Source organism: Streptopelia decaocto, assembly GCF_964273445.1.
Source record: "Streptopelia decaocto genome assembly, chromosome: 2".
Lineage (NCBI taxonomy): Eukaryota > Metazoa > Chordata > Aves > Columbiformes > Columbidae > Streptopelia > Streptopelia decaocto.
This window is the reverse complement of record NC_138655.1, coordinates 80,407,965-80,431,001: the sequence shown is the minus strand read 5'-3', so window position 1 is coordinate 80,431,001 and position 23,037 is coordinate 80,407,965. Positions and strand designations below refer to the sequence as shown.

At 34.4% G+C, this 23,037-nt stretch overlaps 1 protein-coding gene across 2 annotated transcripts in view; it reads left to right on the top strand.

The window, feature by feature from the left end:
* CDH18 (cadherin 18) overlaps nucleotides 1-23,037 on the top strand; it is a gene marked incomplete at both ends in the record, with an annotated part of 163,039 nt that overhangs the window by 24,189 nt on the left and 115,813 nt on the right. For both annotated transcript variants that reach the window (XM_082044497.1, XM_082044496.1), the window contains 2 exons: nucleotides 13,786-14,080; nucleotides 22,177-22,296. In XM_082044497.1, coding sequence (XP_081900623.1) covers nucleotides 13,786-14,080; nucleotides 22,177-22,296 — 415 coding nt within the window. The remainder of the gene's footprint in view (nucleotides 1-13,785; nucleotides 14,081-22,176; nucleotides 22,297-23,037) is intronic.

Genomic DNA, 23,037 nt, shown 5'->3' with positions numbered 1-23,037 from the left:
CATATATATATATTTTTTCTGAAAAAGAATAAATATTTTTGAACTTCTAGTGTTGGTAAGATTAGGTTAGAAAAAAGACACTGGAAGATCAGAATCAAACCCCTGGGTCGTCTGCTAGACCATATGGGCACTTCCTCTTGGGCTTCCTAAACATAAAGGAGACAGTCTGTTATGGAAAATGTATTATTGAATTAACTGTACATCCAAAGGAAACTATAGGTATTCTGTATTGACAACTCCTTATATTGCTAGCTATCTCATAATAGATATAGTAATGGTAATTTTAGTTACTTCCTGAAATGAACTGGTTTTATATTAATTTCCCTATAATTTTACACTTACTTTTTTAAAGCATCATTTGCGCCTAACAATTTCATGGCAGCCAGTAGCTTTAGAGATTGTAGTCCTATTCTGCCCAAACATTTTTTTGAGAGGGAAGAAAGGTGTCAGAGAATCTCTGGGAAGAATAATCACTTAAATGTTCATGATAAATGACATCTGTATTGATATGCCAGCATATGCATAGCAAAAACTGAGGAGAGGAATACCTTGTCTCAAAGTGTGAATAGTTGGTTTATGGCATTTAATGAATTTGGAATACTGGTCCTGGAGAAAAATCATATTACAGTAGACTTTTTAAAATCACTTATTTTAATGAATGGAACAGTATATCTGGGCTTCTTTATATGTACAGATAGACAATATTAGTATTCCCTATTGGAATTAGATGATGATGATATAAGACAGTCCTTAATGAGAAATATAAATTTTGAGTTAAATGTAAAATTCAGAATATATTACTGTTTGTTTTAGTAAATCGGTGAGTCTCTGATTTTGTCAAAATACTTTCTGTTAAACATCATCAAAGGGCAACTGTGGGAGAAAGGAGTTCTCAATGAGTTTTTCTTGTGCTAAATTCAAGATAATTCTGTGGTCAGGGTATGTCTATCTTGCAGACAAAAGAAAACAAGTCCAAGTATCAAACATGTGACTTTACAATGAACAGGAAAAAACATAGATATTTTTCAGCAAGAAATTTAGAACTTTGAGGAGAAGATTGTATTTAATTTTTAAAGATCTGAATATATAAAGGCACATAAGATAAATTCTTCAGCACACTTTCCATATTTTTTAACATGTGGGAGAATTTCAATGTAAACATTATTGCTCAGAAATATTAAAATATCAAATGTTATACAATTGTACATCACTATTTCAGCTGCAGTACCTGATTTATGGACATAGATTGTATTTCCTCTTTTACAAAAGTATACTACAGCTACTTTTGGAAATGGAATTTTCATGGATTCAGTGCAGGAGCAGTTACTCATTTTTGGAATCTACATGTGGGTTTGGAGGGCTTGGTCTTTTTGGTTGCTATTTTGAAAGTCTAGCATTATTTCTTTTCCCTATTATTAGAATGTGTGTTGTCAGTCACAATGAAGCATGGTTGTTGTCCATGACAGGATAGAAATGCTCTGTACTGTGCTGAAAAGATATCATGCAGGACTTGCAATTACATTGTCAGGTGGAAAAAGTAGCAAAAGATTACATGTTACACAAGGCCTCTATAGGAATGCTGTTAACACAAAGTGCCAGTAAGTCATAAATTATTATATAAAATTGGTTTGTAAACATTTTCAGAAGTCATGTTTTACTTGTCCAGAATTTGTACTGAACCAAATGTGAATAATGAGAGGTTTACTCTGTCTTACAATCAAAGGTTTGCAATGGTAGCAGTACAGGTGTTGATAGACAGGTAGGTGGCATGATGACTTGAGAAAATATAGAAGCAGTAGCATACTACCCCTTTGAAAATACTGTGCTCATTGGTAAGAATTACCCTACCTTTATCTCAGAAACTGTACTACTTCTTGATAATCTATGTGTTAAGCATGGAAATATACAAAACAGATTCTTGAAATCCCACAGTTTATATCCATAGGAGATCCAGAAAGCTTTTATACCAGTTCATTAGATTAGAGATAAGATTCTGCTGTGAACATGGATCTTCTGATTTACCTGACAAAGATGGCAAAGGTAGCATAGCTGGCATTCTCCATTGTCAACATATTTTCAGGCACTAATGACCTTTTAAAGAAATTTGTGGAAACATTTCCTCATCATGATGATGTGGGGCTCTTTTCCAGCGTAATGCAGTACTTTTTGCTGTAGCAAACAGCAAGAGTACCACACTTTAGAAACAAGGGAAGTCTGATAGGAAAAAAATCGTATTCTATTCTAAGGGACATACTGTGTTCAGTTTTGGTCCCCATTGTATTCAGTTTTGTTTTCTGCTATACAAAAAAGTTGTGGACGAGCTTTAGAGGGTCCAGAGAAGGGCCACAAAGATGATCAAAGGACTGGAAATGTGTCATAGGAGGAAAGGCTGAGAGAACTGGGCTTGTTTAGCCTGGAGAAAAGAAGGCTCAGGGGACACCTCATCACTATGTTCCATTGTGTAAAGGGTGGCTACAAAGAAAATAGAAACTCCCTTTTTACAAGGGGTCATATGGAAAAGATATGGGGTAATGGGTACAAGTTACTCATGGGGAGATTCTGATTAGACATGATTCAAATTTTTAATGAGAAGAACAATTAGCCATTGGAATAATCTCCCCAGGGAAGTGGTGGCTTCCCCAACATTGGTCACTTTTAAGATTCAACTGGACAGAGTGCTGGATTATCTTGTATAGATCATGGTTTTGCCAAGAAAGTTTGGTTGTTTGAGGTCCCTTCCAACTTGATATTCTATGATATAGAACAAAAGAGATCGCTTGTGCGTAGTGTAATGGAAACTCTATATAGAGGCAATTTCTTTTACAAATCTAAATTTCACCCAACAAGAAAACAAACTGTATACCGCATAAAAGAGATGAAATAACATTCCAGATGCAAAACCAAAAACATGCCTTTAGATGTTAAATACTGTAGAAGTAGTAAGTTAATAACCCAAAAAAAGAAATATTGTAATATTCAATATTGTCATACCACTTTCGAATATTTTAAAAGTATATAACAAAGAATTCTTAACAATTAAAATGACCAAAAAACCCTCAATATTGAAAATATGCATTTGTTTTACCTGGAAAAGTTCATTAACATGAGTTGATAAGGAACTCACAAAAATATGTCAAATACATCCTTTTGAAACAATGATCTCTGCAGTTCTTGATAATGCTTGGTAGTGCATTCTTTTCAGTTTCATCAAAATGAAACAACTTTTTCACCTGAAATAGAAGTGATTTCACAGTAGCTAACCTGTTTTCTTTCCACAGTCTTATTAATTTATTAGCAAATTAGCTTCAAAGACATCAAAACCAAAAATGTGTGAAAGATTTTTGGATGGACAGGATAAAAGGAAGCTGGTAAATTAATTATCTTTCCTTGAACTTTTCCACATAATATTTTTTTCCTATTCAAACTCCAAAACTGGTAAGTGACTGAGTTCCTGATATAATTTTTTTCTGGTTGATTTCAGATGGCTCACAAATACTATATCAGAAAATTACACATTTCTTTTATCTTCACAATATTGTTTAGGAAGAGCAAAGGAGAATGAAGTAATCTAGAATATCACATGGGTACACTGCCAAGGTGTTTTTCCAGGGCTTTAAAATGAATATACTGTCCTAAGATCTTTCAAATAGTAAACACTATTTGCTGTGGCACTGTGACACAACCAAGCAAACAAACAAATCATACTTTCCATAAGAGTTTGAGTACTGTTACAGCTTCGTGCTCCAGTGAGCTATTTTCATCACTCCCATTAATATCAGGAGATGCCATATACTAAGGGCAGATATCTATTTTCTTTTTGGAAGACCTTGTTACAGACCTTTTTTTACTCTGTACTACAAATGGAAAGGAAGAGCAGAGCTTGATTATCTCTTCGTGTATACAGAAAAAAAAAAAAAAAAAAAAAAGTGAGAGTAGCTTAACTGAACAAGCACCAGAAATGAAGGTCAAAAGCATCTGTAGAAGGTCTGCAGAAGCAGTGTATGGAAACAGAAGACGTGTTACCCCATTGTTGTCACAAATGTACAATGTTTTCAAGTGAAGAACAGCTTTTCACTGCTTCAGTGATGTTCCAAGCCCCAAACTATTGCATCTGTTGGTGTTTTCAAAGAATATATGCACTTTACTTTTTTTCTGACCTCTACCTTTTCAATGTCTGAAGCAAACATTCATTCATATGAAAGCATACTTCTCCAGATGATGCAAGTTTCGATATTGGTACCTAGGACTACTTTTTGCATCATTGAGGTTTAATGTATCTGGGACTACGTAGCTGAAAAATGACGCATTTACAAACACAACAGTACTTCAACGATCCAAGTAAGTTAGGAGTTTTCGAGGCCTGTTCCACCTCCTTATTGTAATTTAGTAACAACACAGTCTGAAACAAAGCATTCGTCTTCCCATGGTGATGTAATGTGGCCAGGACTTTTTTTTAGTAACACCGCATCATCAAGGCATTTGGATTCAAACTTAGTCAAATTTATGGTCCTTCTACATGGATCTAGAAAGTTACTACTGCAATTACAGAATTATTGATTGCAAAGAGAGTTTTGGGTGGCAGTGATTGTGAAGAGAGATGCTGGAAACTGAAGACCACTCAATTTTATAAATTCGTCTGAAGAGCATGAAAAAATTTTCTGCATAGCTTAGTGACATATGACATCTATGTGGAAGAGTCATATATTGCCAGAGCAGAATGCTATGAAGTAATATAACATTGACCCATGCATTAATTGCTTGTTCACATAAATTTAAGCCAGTCTTTTGACTACCGTACAAACAAACCTAGCAGAAATGTGGTCTAGATCTTGAGAATTATTTGGCTGAATGTAGCAATGAAGCATTCATTTAAAGTCTGATTTTCATCTCTCACAGTTTCTTAATGTTCTAATCTTCTGAAATTCTATACCTCTTCAGAAATAATTTTTCTATGGCTTCAGGAATCCATCTCCTCCCACTTTTACTAGGAATTGCAAATTTCAGCATTGTCTAATGATAACAAATCTGGATAGACTGAAGTCTGGTTTGGGTCTTTTAGAATCTGAATTTTTTTCTTATTTCTGAGTAAAATGGGTAATTCAAGTCTGTGAAACTCAGATTACCCCTTTTTGAAAGAGAGATAACAATACTTGCCCTTCATTGAGATGCGAGATGTAAAAAATTAGAAGTTCTTTAACTAAGACCTTTTATGATTTTCCTCACTTAGTCAGAAGTAAAGGTGATATGACAGAGTCAAGCACTTATCTCACACTAATATCTTGTGGCCATTCTACATAATATCACTTCAGATGATCATTTCATAGGTGAAAGTCTATGTGCTTCCACTCTGAAACAATGACTTTGGCTATAAAGAGTACTGGAGAATGAGGAGTCTTGTTTTGTTTTTTGTTTAAAAATAACTTTTTTTTTCAAATAAGTCCCAATCAAAAAGACCAACTTAATTTCAGGTATGTTTTAGAGTAATGATTTAATGAGCTGTAGCTGTTTAGCACTGGGACCTGCAAACAAGTATATGTATATAATTATGCTTTTAAAATACTTTGGTTAGCTATGTTCTGCAACAGGATGCCTGTCCAGCTCTTTAAAACTTGTAAACAAGTATGCTGTGTAAATCCTTCTTTCTTGAAAAAAGAACATTTTCTGTGCTGATCATAGCATTTGCCCAAGTAAAAGGTGTCTGAAATGAAAGCTTACTGCTGTGAAGAGAGTTTAGATGAAAACTTCAGCACAGTGAAAGTATTTTTTTTTCTATATTGATTTTGACACATAGTGCACTGAAAGTACAATTTCGGATTCTATTTTTCTTGAAAATATATGGTGTTCTTTGAAAACAAAACAACAGTTTTATACATAAACATTTATTGTGTTGGTTTAGGCTTCCATTTTCTATCTTTCTTGCAATTCACTGGAGTCTTTCTTTTGTACAGAGAGAAAACAGAAGCTAATATTGACCACTTGTGTCAGCTTTAATACACCTGATGTTATTTTAGATGTGATTGTTTTATGCTTCTGCATACCCCTGCCGTTACCCAGTCTCATCAATAGCAGCAGCAAAGGAGTGGACTTCAGATAAGCACATCTTGCTCATCTTACAAGAAAATATGTTTGTATGCTGTAGCGTTATTCTGTTAATACTGTTTCAGTTGTGTTTTTCCTGGATGATTGCAATCCAATTATATTTTTCTATCTCAGAAAACCCAGTCAGCAGATGGGGGCAATCGCAATTCTGTAGTTTCTTCCTCTGACAAGAGTGTGGAATAGCTTCTTCTCAATTTGTGGACACTGCTATGGATAGAACAGTTATCTCCCAGGCTAATGATTCCCTCTGAGAATTCCATCAAAAGGTGTGACATTGCCTGGAGCAGTATATTTCATTAAAACATATTTTATAGCTCAGACCAAAAGAAGAAAGTCTGTGGCAAATCTGACAATGCTTTTACTGCATAGACACAGTGAACATTTCAGTAGTATCAGCTAGACTCTGATTTTGTAGTGTACACCACTCAATAATTTTATATGCCCTTTTTACAGCTACTGTGTTACTGTATCATTTCTTTAAAATCACATGTTGTGTCAACATAAATATCAAAGGAAGTCAACACGATTGCAGTTCTTATTAGAGAGAAGATTAAAATCATTTGTACTTAGTGTTTTAGTGTTGTACCGTTAATTCTTTGTATGTATCTACATTTTGATGGTTTTAGGGAAGCATTATATACTTCTATGTAACAAAAGTAAAGTAATACACTTCCATTCTTTTTTAATATATTCTCCTATGCTTTGCTAAAACTCATAGTTCATGGTTTTTGGAACAATTTTTTCATTCCTCTAGGTTGAGCACACAATGGTATATTTTGCTGTGGTAGTGTTGTGCTAGGGCCCCCTAGTCTGGTTAAACTGATTGGAAATGACAACAGAATTGAGAAGCTGAATATGAGTCAGCAGTGTGTTCAGGTGGCTAAAAAGACCAACAGCATCCTGGCTTGTATCAGGAATAGAGTAGCCAGCAGGACTAGAGAAGTGATCCTGCCACTGTACTTGGTGCAGCTGAGGGCCCACCTTGAATACTGTGTTCAGTTTTGGGCCCCTCATCATAAGAAAGACATTAAGGTATTAGAGAGAGTGCAGAGGAGAGCAACAAAGCTGGTGAGAGGCCTGGAGCACAAGTTTTAAGAGGAGCAATTCAGGGAACTGGGGCTGTTTAGCCTGGAGAAAAGGAGGCTGAGGGGAGACCTTATCACTGTCTACAACTATCTGAAAGGAGGTTGTAGCATGGAGGGTGCTGGTCTCTTCTTCAAAGTAGCAAGTGATAGGACAAAAGAATATGTCCTCAAGTTGTGCCAGGGGAGATTTAGATTGGATATTAGGAAAAAATTCTTCATGGAAAGGGTTGTCAGGCATCGGAACAGGCTGCCCAGGGAACTGGTGGAGTTCCTATCCCTAGACGTGTTAAAAAGGCATTTAGATGAGGTTCTTAGGGAAATGGTGCTAGAGTTAGGTTATGGTTGGACTTGATGATCCTGAGGTTCTCAGCCAACCAAAATGATTCTGATTCTAAGGTTCTACTACTCTCCTTGAAAGAACAACCTGTTCCCCAAACACAAGACAATACTTTATTCAAAAGATAAAATAGTGCTGCCACTACCAGAACTCAGGTTTTGCTTTTGGAATTCTGTGCATATTATTTTTATTGTTTGTTGTTTGTGAATAATAAGTTTTAAATTAATTCTATGCAGTTATATCAAAAGAATTTAAGTTTATATGTACATAACCACTTCTCTGATTTAAATAATTAGGTTAGTGCAACAGTTTTTTTTTGTTTTGTTTTCAAATCAGCTTTGAATTTGAATTAAGCACATGCGTGGGAATGTCTTCATAAAATTTTGTTTTCTAAAGAACAGCACGTCTTGTATCCAGATGCAATAATTTATTGGCAATCCAATTAAAATATTGTAAAAGTCATTACTAACCCACTTAAAATTTCACCCACACAACACACCAAGAATCCAAATTGTCCAATTAAAGCAAATGGAGGGAAGCAGTTGTACAAGTAAATCACTAATAGACAACTCTTCTACTTTACAACTGACCCTTTTATTAATGCTTCTTTCTTGTTCTTCGGGTCATACATAGTTTCCCGGTCTCAGCTTGTCTTCCTTAGGAAAGCACAGAGGAACTTTGTGATCAGTGTGAGTTGGTAGCATCCCACATTCTCAGCAGGACCAGGGTGTTCACTTCCTCCTCATGATTTGATAGTACTTATCAATGTTCTATGTATAGTGTTTTATAGTACTTATTGTTGTGGTTCTTTCCTATTGGTCCCCACTTCTATATTGTCCAATATTTTCTGTCTATTTGTAATCATTTGCTTGACTTTTGAAAAGTATGTATGCTTAAATGTTTGTAAGCAGTAGCCACCTGACCATTTGGTTTTGCAATTAGACCCTAGACACCTGATGCTATTACTGGCAGTAACAATACTGTATTAGCTGGGCAATAAGCCTACAATCTGTGCATTCATTTTACATCAGTTAATATACTGATGCATCAAATTATAAGTATTTAAAGACTCATAGTATCAAAATTGATATAAGAATACAAAGAAAATTCATTAACTGAAAAGTTTGGCATACCTCTTCAAATCATGCCTTTGGAAAATGTAACCTTTCTGCAGTATATGCAGAAATACTAAAAGTTAAGTGTTTCAATGGACTGATTTTTAAAAAAATGTTTAAGCTTAGCAAAGCAAGGACATCTTGCTTGCGGTTTTGTGAATCAGTCATATGCTGCTGATATAGGCTAGTTAAAGACTGAGGAACCATCATAAATCATCCTGAATCCAACCTGTTATTAAATATGTCAAGTGGAGCCCACTGGGTTGATAAAGGTGACATTGCAGATATGTTCTTCAGCTATTATTTTGAGTTTTTTCTTTCCCTAAAAATTCAGAGAAATGAAGACTGGAATAACACCCACCAGGGGATGAAAATTAGGTACTTTCTGGCAGCTTCTGTTTGTGGGCAGATTCAGAATATTTAATAGAGATGTCGTTGTTGGGAGCATAACCAAATCAGCAGTGATAAGGAATGTTTTCAGAAGCTAGTCCATCATTTAAGATAGAAAACTCATTTCCACAGGGAATTCAGAAGCCTGCACTGGCTGGAAGTTGGGAGATTGGAAACGGTGCTGTCAGGGAGCAGCAGAGTGGGGCAGAACCCTGGGACTGGGGCACTGGAGGGTCATTTCAGGGCCAAACAGAAGATGGTGCACTTCTCTGGGGACAGCGTCAGGCCCAGGCCAGGCAGGGATGTAGTCCTTCAGGTTGGCCTGGCTTCGTGGGGCCCACGGCTGGGCAGAGCAGGGCTGTGATTAGCCAGAGACTAGCCCTTCTGTGGGATCACTGGGGCAGGGGCTGGTGGCCCTGGGGGTCTACAACAAAGTCCCGAGCCACAGGCAGGTCAACAGGAACCTTGGAGGGACAGAGAGGACTAAATGGTGAGTGCAAGCCGTATTATTTTCTAGTGGTTAAATAAGCAATCTATTGGTCTGCAAAGTAATTTTTAAAATCAGATTTGGGTTCTAAGGTGAGATTGCTTAGGAAAGCAGGTTGAAACAATTTAAGAAGGAAAAAAAAAGCTTCTTTAAGTAACAATTTAAAAGTTAATATAACATATCAATATATAATAATCAAATGAGGTGGACTATCAGTGAAACTAAGACCTACTGAAAGACATTTTCAGTAATATTTTCATAGTCATAGGTAAAACCTCTGATATAGAAATCAGAGAGCTGTGTTCTAATGTTTGGCATATTTCTCTTGCATTTCTTTTCAATGCCCATTGTTCATCTCAACATTATGAGTAATCAAGTTTCAGTTTGCGATGAATTTGTATTTCTCTTTCAATTAAGAGACTCCTGCCATGTTCCAACTTTCCATCTCTGACTGGCACAATAGGGAAAAAATAACACTACATTTTCTGTTTATCTAAGCCACATATTCACATTACTACAGTGTGTGTGTGTCTCATCCTCTAGTGTATACTTGTTCTTGCAGTAGTCACTGCCAGAGCTGGTAGCATCTAATTGAAATGAAACTTCTACACATTTTCCAGGGATCTAGGTTGAGATGACTTCCATAGGTCACACAAGTTATATTTGAACCGGTGAACAGAACATGGATTGGCTTGAGTCTGCTTTGTTTAGTGGCATCCCCCTCTCTGTCAAATTAATTGGAAAGAGAAATAGTTACAGCAGTCCCAAGCACAGAATGTCCACTATTGTCCAGCTGTATTTTGCCACCTTGCTGTCTTTTATAAATACTCATAGCTACAGAAATACAGTCTCCCAAATAATGTATTTGTAACCTAAGTGGTGAATAGCATTTATTCTAATTAGAAATATTTTTGTGGAATAAACCACCTGTTGTGCAAATGATTTCATGGTATGCAGGGAAAAGAAGAAGTGCACCATGCTCAGGGACATGAATCTCTCATTAATCTGGTAAGCATTGTCTTAAGCAGAGATTCCCAGGGGCCCTCTTCAGCATAACACATATTGCAAATAAGCATTTGAGAGAAGCCTTTTTATTTTTCTACTTGGGCCAATTTGTACTGAGATGAAAGTATTAAAGAAGACAAACTGTTATTTAATCTTTACAGAAAAACTGAAATATAAACCGACTGACAAAGCAAGTCCCTATTGTTATGCAATAGAAGTGTTTTGCAAAATCCTCCTATGTGAATTTAAAATTCAGCATCAGAAATTTAAAGGCATAAAACAAAGCATCATATTTCAAACAATATAAGGAATATCAGAAAGTAGAGAAGCAAGAACATGTTTTAGCTCTCTCTCATTTTCAGCTTTGCCTTACAACTGCAGTCTAAAACAACCAATTGCAAACTGAAGGCTTTCAGTGTTTAGTAATACCCAGGTAATTTCCTTTTAATGACATTCCTTCTTGCATTATTCAGTTGTCGTGTGTTGGCTAACATGATGTTTAGCAGGAATAACTTTTAATTGCTTGGCTGTGCAGTCAGCTGAGAATTTTTTAGTTTGTTAACTTTTATTACCTGTTGGAGGTAAAAGCCCTCTGACTCAAAATGTACCTGGATTTTTTTCACCAGTGACAAGTACAGATAGTTATTTATTCATGATAAAAAATATCTAATATTACTATTTTTTTTCAAACATTCTGTGCATTTTGTCCTATCACAGTGAATTTTTCAATCTACCTTTCTTCTGTATCGTATTTGAACTCCATGTCCATATTGATATTTGGGTATTTGAAGAAAGCTTACTTCTTAAATTCTACAGCAATTCCTTATTCTGTTGATTTCTTATCTATGTAACAAATCTCTTAGTCAGTTCATAGATTCATAACTTCAGTTATGAATACAGTGATTTTTGATGGGATCTCTGTACAGTACACCTGAACATGCTTTTATTTATATGCATGCAAAGTTAAGTGGAGAGAATGAGGATGAAGATTCTTCTGATCTTTTTCAGCTTGTGATAGATTTAACTTGAGTTCCTTATAGTTTCATAAATTCTGAAAATTTATTCTTTTCCTGGGCATACAAATATTCTCCTGGATTTCTTTGTTTTGCTTTGTTTTGTTTTGTTTTGTTTTGTTTTGTTTGTTTCATTTCGTTATGTTTCATTTTGTTTGTTGGTTGCCTGATTGATGTTTTTTGCATCAATTAGAGACAATCTTTCTGAAGCAAATGTTAACATTTGCAAACACTAACACTTAACAATCATTTTATCAAAAGAGGAACCTGCAACAAGAAAAAAAAACAATTCAAAGTATTTCTGAAAAATTAAAAACTAGCAAACCAGGGTAGAATACCAGAATGCCTATTATCCTTGGTTTTAGGAGTAAATCACTTCAGATAACATTTTGACTTTAGAGGAAGTTTGGATCCCTGACATTTAACATTGTGTGAATTATTTCTTTGTTAATAGAATTCAGTATTATTCTGTGGATAAGACTTGTAACCAGAATTTTGTCTATCGCTGCTGTAAAGGAAAGGCGTAAGACTGTCCTGTTGTTCTATAAAGGCAATGCCAAGCAAACAGCTTCTTTCTTTCTTCCATTGTTAAAAAAAAAAAAAAAAATCTATAGTGGTGACCCTTTTTTCTTTCGGTTCTTCAGTCAGATTTTCTTGTGGCTCAGGTTAGTATATGGTGCACTGGCTGAAGTTACACTGAAGTTTATACAAGCTGGCAATATTAATTTTATTAGATTTTTACCTCCCAAACCCCCCTATAGGACAAGACATAAATTACGTGTGACACCATAATTTCATAGATTTCATGCATGAGATGAAAAATGTCATCAAGCCCCATATGCTTACTCCTTTTACAAATAGCAAGTTGGATAATTTTAACGGCGAGACAAAGACCTGGCAAAAAAAGGTGCAAGGAGAGATTGATAAAATAGTAGCACCTCTGTATCTTATTATTTAAGTCAGAAAAAAAGATGATTCATACGTCCAGAAGTCTTATTTTCTCTCTATCTAACACTAAATGGTTTCTGAACTGAGAATGGAAAGGAGTCTGGAAACTGACGCCTGATGTTCTATCAATCAAAAATAATATCTGGCATTCTACTTCTGCTTTGCCCAGATTCTGTATAGAAACTTTGTAATGACACATTGCAGATAATGACAGATAGTCAGGGCAATGGGATAAGAATGAGTGACTTTTTAAAATTAGAAAGTTTCCTTTCTGATTTAACTTCACAATGTAACTGCACAATACCTGAGGCTATTCATTTCTGTGTTATCACTTTGTTCTCATTGTGCTCCTCAATAAATACATTCCATTCTCAAAGTCATTTTAAAGAAAAAAAATACACAAAGCCTCTAAATCGATCAAAAAATCAGCCCTCTTTCTCAGAACACGTTCATTTTTTAATCTAAATAGGCAATTATTTAAAGTCAAGTTAGCCGCACTGAGACTTCATGTGTAGCTGTTTCATATTATCCCTTAATACACAGTGTACTTCGTAACTTTTTTTCCTTTCACTCAAGAAATATAAGCTTTATTCTACTCAAGGAGGGATATAATATACTTAACATATATTTTATAGCACAAAGTGTGTATTAGGAACAAAGAAAATGCTGAAAGTATGAATGTTCATTACTTCATTATAAATAATTTAAATATAAGCAAACGAGGTGACTTTCTACTTAAAACCAACCAAACAAAACCAGAGAAAATGGCCATTGTTTGTTGAGGGATATAGTCATCTTGGACAGACATCTGTCACTGCCACACTACACAGTTTTATTTTGCAGTAAATGGTGCTGTCCTTGGGACCACAGAAGATAATGTAAGTGGTAAGACTGAATTAAAACCATTGAAGCAAAGTTAATCCTCATTGTGACTGCTTCAGACTTAGTGCTTAAGGCAGAGTTTCTAGCACTGAGTGCTAATACTAGAAGGACTAAAACCAAACCAAAATAAAATAACAAACACCCCAGTTACTAGAATATCCTTGACTTTGGGAAGTTTTCTAGAATGGACGCAGCACCAAAGAAATGCCAGCCTAAAAAATGAGCTCTGCTCAGGTGGAAATGACCCGAAACAAAATTATTGACTTGCCTGAAATAGCACATGAGGAATTACAACAAGTGGTAGAAAAGTTAAAAACTAAGCAGAACAGTACTAACAGTAATATAGATTTTGTATCTTATGTGCAATAACCTTTTATGAAATTTAATGTCATTTTATATGATTTTATGTGTATATATTCTACAGTTGCACTCCAATTCCGACAAAGGTGATGGATCAGTCAAATACATTCTTACTGGAGAAGGGGCGGGGACTATATTTATTATTGATGACACGACTGGAGACATCCATTCAACCAAAAGCCTAGATCGAGAGCAGAAGACACACTATGTGCTTCATGCCCAAGCTATTGATAGACGGACAAACAAGCCACTCGAGCCTGAATCTGAATTTATTATCAAAGTGCAGGATATCAACGACAATGCACCAAAATTCACAGATGGACCATACATTGTTACTGTGCCAGAGATGTCTGAAATGGGTAAGGAAAACAAATTGTTCTATTCAAAAAATCTTTTAACAAGTGAATATGCCACATATTGTTTGACAAAATTGTGACATGTTACTGTATTGTTGATTGTATGTAAAAGATATTACAGTTGAGAAGACATGATAAGAAGACATTAAATGCAACCTTGTATGTTACTTGGGACATTCACATTAAGAAAACCGTACGCGTGCACATACTGACTGTAGAGAAGAGTCACTCTTATTCTTGACTGCTTTAACAGATGTTCCTCGGCAAGTGGTACTTCGCACTCTAGAAACAAGATATATCCATTTGTCCTTATTCAACTACACACTTTATGGCATTCTCTTCTGTCTACATGAGTAGTCTATACAGTTCATGGAATTTAACAAATACAAAGCAATTGTAGTTTTCTAGATTGTTTTAGACTGTATTCTTATATATTTATTTACATTATTAGGTTTCTTATAAACTGAAATGAACTTCTGCAAAATAGAACTTTAAAAATTTAAAGGGAAAAATACTAAAATACATATAGTTACTCAATTGTCATAATAATATTGATCATGCATATACGAATGAATGCCTATTGTCATTGAATCTTAATGGTTTGTCATTATTTGATCACTTTGATTCATAACAATACCTCATATGAATCAAAAGAATAACGGAAGTGTTTTGTTCCATACTTGAAAGTTAGATACAATATTTTTTTAATGAAATTATTTTGGATGGGTGAGTACCTTGTACAACTTTCCTAGTGTAGATAGGTGAAATTAATGTTAAACTGGGAATCTGCATTTAATTCTTCTTCTATGGTACCTCCTGACATTATTGTGTTAAGTTCAGACATACGTGGTTGTATAATGAGGAAAACATAATCTGCACGTCTGCATGTTGTTTGAACTGCACACAGTTTTGTAGTATGAAGAGAAATATTTCATGTGGAGAGACTGAACAGGCCAAAACCATAGCTTCCGTTACAGATATGCACAGTAAAAATAGTGCACTCCAAACACACCTACAATTCCTTTATTGCATATACAAATGAAGTGTGGCATATTAAATATTTGCAATATGTGATAATCATAATAGTCCTGGAAAGAACAAAATATATTAAATGTTATTCCTGAACCATGGGGCTCAGAGCTGTGACAGTTTGGAAGCAGAGACTTATTTTTTACTTTCTCAATGGCTTCTTCATTGGCTTAAGTGGTGTTATGTAGAGAATAATTATACTTTCCAATCTACCATGCCAAATCAGATTGTATTAAATGGACTTTCAAGCTTACCAAATGTCATGTGTTAAAAGGACATAACAAATTTCCCCAAGCGCTTTCTTTTTCCCTGACTTTATTACTGCCTTTTCGTTCTTTCATTACCACTGCCACTACACTGACACATAGAAATAATTCCTCGATTTTCTTCGCAAAGTGTCCTTATATGTGATGTTCTGAAAAAATAATCTATGTGTTTGCATCATAATTGTATTGTTCTAATACTTCATTCTTCATAGGTACTTGCAGTACCTTTCCAGTCCTCTTTTCTCTTTGAAGTTCTCCCAAAGCGTTCTATTTCAGATGTCTCCTCCCAGCCATGGAGAACTCTCAGCCTTTTTTACCCATGGTCTCTCTTGAAACAAGAATGCAGGGAGTGAGACATATCTTTCTTTGGTCTCCTTTTATTTTCTTCTATCTTCTTTCATAGATCATTGTTCCCACATTACCCTTTAACTTCCCTTTAATGAGTTTTATTCTTTTCACAGACTGTTTCCATTTAACTGGGAACTGCTACCTCATCTTTCTTTGTAATTTCTATTTCCTCCTTCTCCCACATATTACTATCATTATTTAGTAACATTATTCTTTCTAATAGTCTCTTCTGGGTCTATACCAGAAAAAAACATGTTTATTAGTTGTTGTTTGGTTGGTATCTAGCTAATAAAGATTTTCTGATTACAGATCAAATATATTTTCATTCCTTAAAAGTGGCTGCAAATTCTTCATTGTTCTCTTAAACCATAGCTTCCTCTCCAATACCGAGTTCCTCGATCTCATCTCTTAGTTCTCAGAGCTATAAACATGGATGTCTCCATTCCATCTACACAGTAATGCTAGTGCATATGACAGGGCATGTTTTTAATGTAGGATTACTTATTTTAACCATCTGAGCATACTTTCACAAATATAATTCCCAAGAGGAATTTATGGAAGTACAGAAGGGTGGTATTTCTGTAGGTAATGTCATAACACCAGGATTATTTAAGCAACGCACCTTTGTGGAAAGTATTGCAGTGAGGGGATAGAGCTCCCAGCAAAAATATTGTGGGCTTGTATGAAACCTCTTCAATTGTCTTTGATAAGTCACAAAGCTTTACTGTTAGAGTTGCAGTTCATTTCAGTAGCATCTAAGCTCTTATCTCATTTGTCTCTCATCATTCCAAGACTATCCTGATGTGAAATTCATTTCCTTTATCACCTGTCTCCAAAAATACACAACTCTGTCCTCCGTTTTCTTTAGTTTCCTTTTTCTTTAGTTTCCTTTTTCTTTAACGGAGACTATTTAAATTAATTTATTATTTCCTTCCCCTGTGAATACCTTATATTTTCTGCATAGGAAGAAAGACAGTGGAAAGAAAATCAACGTTATTCTGGAAGTCAAAAGCAGCTAATGTAATTATTTTTATTTATTAATTTTATTTATAAAAGTTCTCTCTTTTTAATCCTCTCAAAATGTTGTGATTTTTACATAGATATGAGTAATAATTTTCTAGCAGTCTGAATCTTGATATTACTGTACAACTACATTAGATAAGTTACTGTTTTCAAAAGAACAATTTGAATAATTAGTCTGGAATGGCATTTTGGGTTATAAATTAGAGTGGATTATTATAAACAAAGCAAGTCTTAGTGATAAAATAAAGCACTAATGCATATGTTTTATTAATGAAATACTTTACTGGCTGTACCTAAGGTAAATCATTAAAATACCTTTTCCACAAAGCTTTCCCGTTGTGTGAATAAAACTGAATTTTCATATCCTGCCATACAGGCAATCTGCTGTAGGCATATATTAAATTTTCATTGCATATGATCATTGTTTTATTTTCCCTTGTTGATTTTTTGTGTGTTTGTTGCATACTGAAAGCATTTTACTGACTGCAATCTCAGGAAGACTAATTCTATTAGTGCTTCTATAGGAGATGTTCTTTACATCAAATAATGGAGAACCCTATGCTGTTTTTATTAATTCTGTAATCAGTATGTTTTTTTGTCATTTAGCTGTGGAGTCTATATGGAACTGATATTCTTCTTGTTATTTTATGAATTCCTAAAGATGCTTCACTACTTCAAAAATTTCTTCCGCTTTTTTACACGGTCATTTAAAGAACTTTCAGTCTTACTGTCTTTAACAGCCCTCATGCTGAGTGGCAGGCGATATTTTTGATCTCCGTTATGCTGTTTAGTTTTAGCAGCAGTTTCCTCTCTGTCTTCTTGAGAAGTTAGCTGGCATTTTTTCCGACAAGTTGAACCTTTCTTGATCTATCTGTAAAAAATGTAGGACCCTCATGGCTTTTCTTTTTTTTTTTTCAATCACCAACAAGAAAGTAAAAGTAAGTTTTGCTAAATTACTTACCAAATATTAGATCACTGTGTTCACTGTGGCACAAAGTGAATATATTATTTATGCTTTATGTTCTACACTGGAAAAGCTGAAAGAAAACACCTATTCTTTGCCTTCATTGAATCTTTTTCTGAAAAGCTGGCTAAAGAACCATGGTTTCTATTTGAAATTATTTCCTCTGCAGTGTAAAAAAGTCTTATTGAGAGCTATCACTATGTTCTGTTTTCAGGTTTATGAGTCATCAATATCTAAAGGTAATAGGACATTTTCATAAACATTTTCAGTCAGGAAAATGCTTCCACATTTGCTCATTTTCAGATAACTTCAAAATGAGTTAAATATTGCATTTTCTAGTGCTGAGGTCATGCCTAAGAAGAGTTCCCAATAAATTATACTTAGAAAATTTATAGACACACTGGACTTTTCTGAACTTATTTCCAGGGTATTATAATATAAAATAGTCATAGCTTCAGATAATGTCGAAGACAATATTCATGTTGTTCATAAATGCAATTTGTAGGAGAAGTGCCTATTTATCCTCCTATATTTGATTTTTGTCTTCTGATGAACATAGCTGACAAAAGATATTGAGATTTTCTATAGTGAGGACTTGGAGCAGGAACATAGTCACCAATCTCAAAGCATTGATTTCCTGGTGAAATCACCGTTTTCTAACGTAGAATGAAACTAAAACGTTGTGTTCACTTCTTAGTGTTTTAAACAGTTTGGAGAATTAGTTTAGTTAGTCAGGAAATCTCTGTGTTCATTAAACTTCATCTTATTTTCACTTCTTTTACATTTTGTTCAATATTGATCCATTTGAGATTTTAACAGTGCAGCAAACTACGGAAAGACATGCATACAGATCTGCATTCTCAGCAGACATGTTTTATTGAACTGGTTCATTAAACATTAAAAATTTGTCTTCAGAGAGAAAACTGAAGTATTTCTCTTCAGCTTTTCTGTGATATAACTTTTCAAAAGTTTTATTGTAAACCTATTAAAAAAACAAACAAACAAACAACCTTTCCCAAATGAAATGATCCTTATTTTTGGTAACAGAAAAAAGGCAAATCTTACAGAGTGGTATTCAGAGGATACAGACATATTTTACGGCTCTGTATAAAGCTTTCGCTAAGAAAACAGAATTCCCAATATGTAATCTCTAAACTGTAGTGGGAAATCACCTGAAATGGCAGAGCCTCCACTTTGGAAAAAAAAAAAAAGTCTTTTTTATTGTCCAACTGGAGTGTCAAAATGCTTTCATAGCAAAATTTTGAGTTTTCTTTGAAGGAACTTTCACAGTAGGTTAAAGAAACTATGAAAGGTATGCTTCTGGGTCAAACGTTCATATCTGTCTGAGGTCTCCAGGGAAATTAGATCCTTATTTTTCGTATTAGATTATTTTTTACAGAATTGTTAGCTTTAAAAACAGCAAGGCAGCTGTACTGTATTTTTTTTTTTTTTCATCTAAATCCTTCATTACACATAGCTTAATAGTAAAAATGAACCTGCATCTGAATGGTACAAATATATTTGTAATTGTGATTTGCATGTCATGTTGATAAGCTGAATCATGCTAACTTTGGAAAGGATTAACTGGAAGGTAAAGGTACCCTCTTTACCTTTTTACTCATGAAGAATTCTGACTTGCAGGTTTCACAAGCTGCACTTCCTCTGTACTCAGCAAATCAGACAAGAGTTGGGGAAAAGGACAATATATCTTACGAGATGCTGAGCATGCTTGTGTAATAAAGTGAAAAAGTTAAACATCTGATGAGCTACATTGCACTGAATGAGAGGTGGGGTGAGGGACTGAGTTAAAACTTCTGATTCTGAATGTTCTTTTAGATGCAAAGAGAACACTTTGCCACTATTCAAGACCAAATTACTGTTATCAGGTGTTTCCTAGGAGAGAGATACATTTGTATTAGAAAATCACTGTGGTAGAATTTGAGGTATAATAGCATTCTGTTAATGATAAAATTACCTGTCAGCTGCTTATGTGAGATATCACTTTTCACTAGCCCAATTTCTTTGTCCAACATCAATGAGCAATGCAGCACACAGATTCCATCCCTTACCTTTTAAAAAAGAAGAGAAAAAAGTTTCTGAAAAGTTAGAGTACCATGAAATTTCAGTATTTTCTTCTGAAATAGCCAAAATATGTTCAGTCATTCCAAAATGTACTGTTGGTAACTGTTTTCCTGGAAGCAGGCAAATCTATAGATAAAAGAGTACAGAAATTGCACAGCACTCTGGGAAGCACACTCTGCTAGGTGACTGACTGTATCTATCGGGTAGGTATGTTTTCAGTTTATGCAATTAAAGAGAATAAAATCAATGTATATCAGTAAACTTATTCATCTTTAGTGATTCTGCAAGATTCCAACATAAAATAATGAAGCTGTGAATAGAGGTAAAACAACAAATCAGTGTGGACAGGATTTCATTCTAGAAAAAACCAAGCTTAACTAGGAGACAGAAAGGTCACAGCCTTTCTACCTCAAGTTTGAAGTTGTTGCCAAACTGGACTACAGAAATATCTCATTACAGTATTTAGATAAGCTATAGAATAGGGGGAAAAAACACATTTTCTGTTCTTTAAGTGACCTCATGTGGTTTTCAGGTACTCTTGTTTGAAAGTTTAGATAGAAAATAAATATGAGTGAATAGATTCCTAGAACATTTTAAGAAAATTACACTATCTTCAATTTGTTTACCTTGCCACATAAACCCAAATACAGTAATTTAGTCAGTTTTACTGTTAAGTCCCAAATAACTATGAACAGACTACTAGCTCTAGCTTGACTGTATTTCAATATTTGACTTCAAATTCATCAAGGTATCCTTATAACTGCTGTGTGAATATATTTATCTATGAGACTGTATGCATTTGGGCTATTCAGAGACCTCAAGACACTATATTTAAGTATGCACACACGTTTGCTGTATCTTTAGCTAAATGTCCAGTGGAGGTCAAAAAAGCAAGTTTTGGTGATCAAGTTTGTATGGCACAAATGAATTAATACTTTCTCAAACAGTGAAGAATTGAAATTTACAAAGATTAGAATACCTGCTTTGCTGTATTTGAAGTGAGACCCCATGATTTTAGATATTTCTGTTCCCAGTGTACACTGGGTGTGTGCATATTAACAAACAGTCTTGTGCAATGGAAACTGATCTGTGAAGTTAAACAGCTGGAACTGAGGATCTAATGTCCATACCACATGTTTTTGGGAAGTCTTATTTCAGACTAGCTCCTGTCTGGTCTCTGAGACCAAACACACATTAGCAGTCAGAATAAATCAGGTGTGCTGTTAAAGCACATTTTCTGGTTTAGTTTCATCCAAAGGAATCTAGTGACTGTGCTCTGAAACTGTTCCATGAGGCAAATCGAATTACAGTAAGGAGTAGCAATCAAAAGATTCAATTCTAAAGTGCTCCTCACAAATATAATATGATGTGAAATTCAACACCCCAGAGTGGGGGTGATGCCTCAGTGGTTAATTTGACTTAGAAGCCACTTTCAAATGTAGAATTCTGGGAGAGCAGCCTGCTTTGTTATTATTATTCCCATATTTAAGTACTGGGCCAAAGGAGTCTGTAGAATGCATTGTCTGTAGAAGGATAAACAAGTGGGATGAAGACTGAACATTTATTAATTGCCAGTCCTTCATTTACTGATTTCTTATGTGAAGTATTGGGCAGCGATAACAGAAAAAAAAAGATTAATCATTAAATGTCTTGAAAAATACAGTGAAATGTAAAATCACTTGTCTCTATTATATCTGTGCAATAATCAGGAACTTCATTTTCTGCAAAGTGTTACTTATTAATCCCATTTAGTGACATGATAGAAACTGATTTTATCTTTCTAATAGTATTTATTAACAGCATTTAAATATTTGTCTTTTGAACTCCTTATCTTTCTAATTTGGATCCACCATTGGAATTCCAACACAGTTCTAGTAGTTATTTCATTTGCAGATTTTTGATACCTCCAATAGCTGGTTGTTTGGGTTTTTTTATTCCCTTGGTATCTCTTATTGATTTGGGGGCATTTATGCAAATTATTTAATATATGCATTTCAACAATAATTTGTATTTTGGATTAAGATAATCCTGAAGTCCATAAACATGAGGTTTTTAGAAGTCAAAGCAGTATCCAAGTTTGGGGTCTCTATGTGTAAACAAGCATAAATATGCATGCTATGTAGTTAATATTTATTTTTATATATATGTATATGTTAATGTTACATATACATATATAGAAATAGAAGAATGTTTTTTTCAAATGAGTTTTCCTTAAAAATGTAATACAGAGAAAATATATAGAGAGAAATATATAAATAAAATGTTATTAATATATCAAGTGTAGAATGTGAGGGCTGCAGGGTCTTCAAAAATTTACCTAAAAATATTTCTATTTGTCAGAAGATTATACTACTTATCAATTAACTTCTATTTTTCTGTATGTACAGGTACGTCTGTTCTACAGGTGACAGCCACAGATGCAGATGACCCTACATATGGAAACAGTGCCAGAGTAGTGTACAGTATTCTTCAGGGACAGCCATATTTCTCTGTTGACCCTAAAACAGGTGAATATTTTATATTTCTGTCAGTGTGATTTGGCAAATATGTTGCAATTAACTAAATCTGGCAGATGAAATCCAATGTACAAAATGCAAGTGGATAGGATTTTTTTTTTTTAATTTCTGTTATATCCTACTCACTTCAACACTATGAAATTTAGGAGCTACTATGTTTTGCTGAGTACTAAAATGAGCCTACTGTGTACAGAATTAATTCTGCATCATGCCATGATGTGAGCCATCCAGCCAAACTAGAATAGCACTTTTTTTCATGTTTTCAAGCCTCTGTTTAGAAAGTCACTCAAGTGTGCCTAATACATTATGATTCTAAATACTTTGTTTTGCCTGAAAGATAGGCATGGGAGAATTATCGAATGTGTACTTCAACACATACACCATAATAAATTAATATCATTGTTGTATTTATAAAACTGCAGTATTGTCGTTTCACTGAAAATTTATTCTATGATTCAAGAAGTAGAATGAGCTGAAATATTTATGCGTAAACTCTACACATCACCCTCTCCTTTTTTCCACAAAGTGTAAGTTCTGTATAATGAATCCAAATTAGTTTCTTTAAAGAGAGAAGAAATCTCTTTTAGGGATGTGGGTTGTTATGAGTTTGAGATTTTCTGAGGAGTATTATCTTAGATATTAACATGATGGTATTTTTTTAGTACGCATATATAGTCCTTAATAATAAGGAAATGAAATTCAATAAAGTACTTTTTTCATCTGAATTTCGTA